This window comes from Crocuta crocuta, unplaced genomic scaffold, assembly GCF_008692635.1.
Source record: "Crocuta crocuta isolate KB4526 unplaced genomic scaffold, BGI_CrCroc_1.0 scaffold1230, whole genome shotgun sequence".
Lineage (NCBI taxonomy): Eukaryota > Metazoa > Chordata > Mammalia > Carnivora > Hyaenidae > Crocuta > Crocuta crocuta.
In genome coordinates, this window is record NW_027529609.1 from 258,489 (window position 1) to 264,113 (window position 5,625).

At 45.9% G+C, this 5,625-nt stretch overlaps 1 protein-coding gene across 1 annotated transcript in view; it reads left to right on the top strand.

Moving 5' to 3' along the window:
• AMOT (angiomotin) overlaps positions 1-5,160 on the top strand; it is a 50,711-nt gene extending 45,551 nt beyond the window's left edge. Inside the window, exons 8-11 of the mRNA XM_077761940.1 lie at positions 691-813; positions 1,564-1,796; positions 2,912-3,328; positions 3,701-5,160. Of these exons, the coding sequence (XP_077618066.1) occupies positions 691-813; positions 1,564-1,796; positions 2,912-3,328; positions 3,701-3,798 (871 nt within the window). The 3' untranslated portion in view covers positions 3,799-5,160. The remainder of the gene's footprint in view (positions 1-690; positions 814-1,563; positions 1,797-2,911; positions 3,329-3,700) is intronic.
• Positions 5,161-5,625: the final 465 nt, after the last annotated feature.

Below are 5,625 nucleotides of genomic sequence, written 5' to 3' on the forward strand. Positions count from 1 at the left end.
CTCATGAAGTTGGGACTCTGGCAAGAGAACAGTCACATAGCTGTGGGGAGAGACTCCTTGATTTGGCACTAGAATGTTTCTGATGTAGGTTAGATAGGAATTAAGTGGTGCTGACTCCAAGGCCATGCTTCTCACTCAGCTCATATGCCTGATCTGACCTTTACTGGTGCCATCTCTACAGTTTGTACCTAGCACTCAGGTGTAGTTGCTGCTATACATCTGTAGCAATAGCCATTTAGTACATTCTTGGACTTTCGTCAAAGTTGAGCCTTTTCCCCTTCATATCTATCATGAAAATAAAGTGAAAATCTATAATATCTTATGTGTAATATAAATAATGATATAAAGTAAAAAGATAATGATTTTCCTATAACCTGGCCATGATCTAAACACTTGAAAGGACTCTCTGCCAGGAGGCGTTGGGAAGATATCTGTCTAGTTCTGAAGGCAAGCCCGTGTATCTCTCATATAATCCCATCACTGACTTTTGCTCAGAACCTCTTCTAGCTAGCTCTGAAAGCTGAACCTTCCCATCTTAGAGGTTCTTTTCAGTAAGTCTTCCAGGAACCAACCATTCCTAATGAGTCTGGCCATAGCTTACTGCTTTCCAGCAACCTTTAGTGGGCGGGAGATGATAGGATTTGTTGATTTTTGCTGCCTTATCATCATGACTGTCCTTTTCCTTCCTAGGGATACAACAGTCATCAGCCACTCTCCTAACACCAGCTATGACACGGCTCTGGAAGCTCGCATTCAGAAAGAGGAGGAAGAGATCTTAATGGCCAACAAGCGTTGCCTTGACATGGAGGGCAGGTAAAATATCAATCTGGACCCCAGTGGATCTGAGAAGAAGGTATAGAGACCAGATAGGTCAGTAGGGAAGGGCAGGCATCTTCATTCACAACTGAGAAACCTGATAATGCAGCCTCCCCCAACCCCTGCACCCCTGCCAGCCTGTTAACTTGGGTTTGAAATACAATGACCTTTACCTTGCTTTCCCCATTGGCCTTGGTAATTGCTTTCCATCTTCCCTCTGCCAGAACTGTATTGTTGGTATTTGTACTCTTGGGTATTCTTTCTAGCATTGGACTTCAACCCTGTGATGCAGCAGAGTGCACAGTAAAAGAATATGCATTCACACTTGGAGGTAGGGCACCTAATATGTCTTATAAACTCAGGGTCATTTACTTACTAACTGAAATTGCGGCCCAATCAAAGAAGTCCTCATCTTCTCACTAAATACATCATTCCATTGACTCATATTCTCCACTATAGCACCCATGACATCCATTTACTCTCTTACATACAGCCTTTTTTCCCACTTGGACCTTGCTTTGGCTTCCTGAGGTTTAAGCAACAACTCCTAGATACTCCACTAGATCCATTTGGGTATGGAGAAAGGCATTTTTTAAAATACAGAACACCTCCCCTTGCTTTTCAATGCCAAAAGGATTAAACTCCTCAGTTGAAAAGATAATGGAAACTCAAGTCCATGCAGGCAGTGAGACCATAACATGGAGGTGGCAACGAGGTTTTTATATGTTCTTTGCCTTTGGCTCCTAGGATTAAGACGCTCCATGCCCAAATTATTGAGAAGGACGCCATGATCAAAGTGCTCCAGCAGCGTTCCCGGAAGGAGCCAAGTAAGACAGAGCAGCTGTCATCCATGCGACCAGCGAAGTCTCTGATGTCCATTTCCAATGCTGGATCAGGCCTGCTCTCACATTCTTCCACCCTGACTGGCACCCCCATCATGGAAGAGAAGCGAGATGACAAGAGCTGGAAAGGGAGCCTAGGTAATGACAGCAGATAAAGAAGATTAAATTGATGCGTTTAGATATGTGCCCATTCAGCAAGGAAAAGGAGTGATGGTTCAGATTCTAGAGTGGAAGATACACCGGATTGGGTATCAGTCCTCCTGAGAGGCTAGCTGCCTATTCAGGAGCTCCTTCACACTCTGATGTCTCACTGACAGAGCACTGGTTGAAGCCAAAGCCTTAGAAGATAAGAATTCTGAGTTCTGTTTGGGTGGGAAAGAAGACAACTTCAGTTTTCTCTAGAAAATTCTCAGACGTGGCCTTTGCCATGCCAGACCTTTTGTCTTTGTGCAAAGCCCATGTGACCATCACATCAATCAAAAGTTCAGAATTCCAGATTTCTCTCTGTTCTCTCCTCCCATATAATACAAGAACTCAGAGTTCTAATTAAGCTAAATGGAGCTGGGTGGCAGGTTTTTGTTACCAGAGTGTTCTGAGATGAGAACTGAGTGTACATTTTCATTCAATTTCTGTCCATTCCTTCCCCTCTAATCAAAACCCCAGAAACACTGTGGATACCACCAGGCACATTTTTAGAGCTTGAGAAAGCCAGCTTTGTGTTTTAATTTTAGGTCTTTGCGTTGCTTCTAATACCTTACTTGGTCCTGTGATGTTGCAGCGACCTTTGGATAGAGTAGGCATTTCGGGGACCCCGGTCTTGATGAGAACCTTAGGTTACACAATTGTCCTCGCGCTCATCCGTGACCACAGATCACATATCATTCCCCCAATCCTTCCTAGCTGTCTGGTCGTGGATGACATGGGTGATAAGTGTAGCCTAGTAGAAGCCTTCTGCAAGCTTCTACTTGAAGTGGAAATCAATCACCACTGGAAAAGTAAATGAAAACAGATTCGCAGGACACTTAAAGGTTTTAATACCCTGTACTGNNNNATACCCTGTACTGGGATGGAGAACTGATGACCAGAAGGGACGTGCCTGCCGAACCCGATTCCTGGGTTCCTCGGAGGCACAAGTAGAGACTCACGTCCCCTTTGTGCTTCTCCTGAACCTCCCACATGGAAGAAGAGGTCACCCGGTGTCTGCATTTGAAGAGCCTGTACTTTTCTGACCTCTTCCCCTCTTCCCTTTGTAGGTATCCTCCTGGGTGGGGACTACCGCGCAGAGTCTGTGCCCTCCACACCCTCCCCCCTGCCACCCTCCCCNGCTGTTTCTCCAGCTGCTGCTGCTCAGGCTCCAGCCGCTGCCTCTGCTGCCACCGCCACCGCCACCGCTGCCGCTGCCGCGCCTCCTGCTGCTGTTCAGGTTGCTCCAGCTGCTCCGGCTCCGGTTCCAGCTCCGGCTCCAACTGCGGTTCCGGCTCCAACAGCGTCTACAGCTTCTGCTCCGGCTCAGACTCAGGCACCAACTCCAGCTCCGACTGCGGCTGCTACACCAGTTCCAGCTCCAACTCCAGCTCTGGGTCAGGCTGAGGCTTCTGCAAGTCCAGCTGTCGGCTCTGGACCACGCCGTTTGTCTATACCAAGTCTGACCTGCAATCCAGATAAGACAGGTAAGGATCCTCTATAACGGGTAGACTTAGGTTCTACCCTCTATTACAGATTGCTTGTCGGCACCTTGCTGTGTAGACACAGCCAGTCGTTTGGCCAGAGTTGTTCAGGTTCTGAAGGGGATTGATAATAAGCGATGGGTGTAGAGTCCATAAATGACTTCTTGGGAGACTAGGATGGGAACAGGGGTGCAACAGGGGTGTGTCAAGGTGGTTCTTCCTCCCAGTAGCTGTAAACGCTCAGGTGAACCAGGGAAGGCGGTGCCTGGCAAGTCTCCCTTTGCCCCTGCTTCATTGCTCGAAAGAGGTCTATTTCTAGAAATCTGAGTCTTTACCTGATCCCTAAGTGGTTTCTAACCCCCTGTTTCCATTTAGATGGCCCTGTTTTCCACTCCAATACTCTGGAAAGAAAAGCTCCCATTCAGATCCTGGGACAAGAGCCTGACGCAGAGATGGTGGAGTATCTCATCTAAATGGCCTATTCAAGAGCTGCAGTTTATCAGCAAGAGTGCTTTTAACCATGTTTCCCTTTTGTTTGTTCTTATTTTGAGGGTAAGGACAAGGGGTGGGAGGGATGTTTTTTAAAGGGACTTTTTATTGAAGCAATATAGTGCTTAAGTAATACCATACAAACTCCAGTCTATTCTGGTACACACTCAGAGAGTACTTCTAAAGACAGATTAATCAGAATGTGCTCTAAAGTTTATAGTTTGCATTTATACAAATACATGAACTGTTAATAGCTGGATATACATGAATGTTTTCAACGTGCGTGATTTTGTTTAGCATTTCCATATTCCAGATCATTTTCATTTAAGAGCACAGTATGTTTGGGAGACAGTGCGTAACATGTAGATTTCAGAAGTGGGAAGCTGGAGAGAATTTGCATGTGTGCTGTTTTGTATATTTACCATCTAGGCAGCATCCAGAGAGAGAGCTCTCATCTTGGGCTCATGTAAAGAAATAGTTTTAGGAGCTGTGTAAGCAGAAGAAAAGGCAGGGATATTGGGGTGTGGAAGGGTGCTGGAGCTAATTTTCCCTCCCAATTTCCCAGCTACCCTGTGCCAGGAGATTGTGTTTATCTTCATTTCAGTGGTGCTTTGGAAGTGGATTCTTTTGGTTCCCTCGCGGAGGTTCATACATTCATACGTATACTCTGGAGTAATTTATGCATTTGGATAATTAATATATTGCTTTCAGATGCTAAGAGAGTAAATTAGCTGTGTGCTGTACAACTTCCTCCCACTTAGGGAGTTAGACCATCGGAGGCCTTGATGGAGAGTCGCACGAGGTGCTGTGTGTGGCCATGAACACAGCTCGCTTGCATTTCCTGAGACCAATCTGCTTAGTGTTCATTTTTTTCTCCAGCACAAGTTCACTGGCTGTGTCACCAGTTTCAGATTTCCAATCATTTGCAAAATGAAGAAGCATTTCTTGTAGATGGGCTGAATGCTTTGAGTTTCTGGTGACTACTTTGAAAGAACTCATTTTGTTTTCCCCAATTCTTAGCATACGTCTTAAAAGGCATCGTTGACTATAACCTCCAAGGGAATAGCATCAGAAGCCCAAAGTACTATGCTGCAGTCGGGGGAGAGGTGGGCTGCAGATGTATTCTTAGCTGTCCCTTCTCACTGCCAGTGACTCCATCTTGGAATACCTTTGGAGAGCAGCAGGAAATGCGCATGTGGACAGGGACCAAGGAGGCCACGTCTCTGGAGCTTTGCCAGAGGGCTGCCTCCAGGAACACAAAGGGGCTGCTTCTTGCCACGGGTCCCTGCTCTGTGTCACCTCTCTGCCCTTAGTTAAGGTGACAGATCCACAGACAATGTCATTAAGATCAGTTTTCAGGGGTATGGGAGGGTGAGGGAAGTGGTTGGTGTTAGGTAAGGGTGGGGGGTAGAAGTTTGGGGATGTGTTAGTTAGAAACCAGATTAATAGAAGAGTAGGCCTGATATATTACGTTGGGAAGCGTAGTGGCTGGAAGGAACTTCAGCAATAGAGCCCTACCCCTTCATTTTAGTGATGAGGAATTTGAGACCTGGAGAGGTTACTTTTTCAAGATCACCCAACACAGCTTTCCATTCTGCTAATTACCATGTTTATTTTGGGAAATCCTTATATACAAAAAGCCTCGTTTTAAGAAAAGGCATCTTCATGGAACAGGGCATATGTATTTTGTAAAATGTCCCTGGCTTTGTTGGTTTGTCCAAGGTTCTAGATTCCTACCTTGCCTCTCCTGCAGTGCCTTTTTGCAAGGTTTTCTCTTCGCTGGTCCTCATTTCAACATTGAATCACATGCA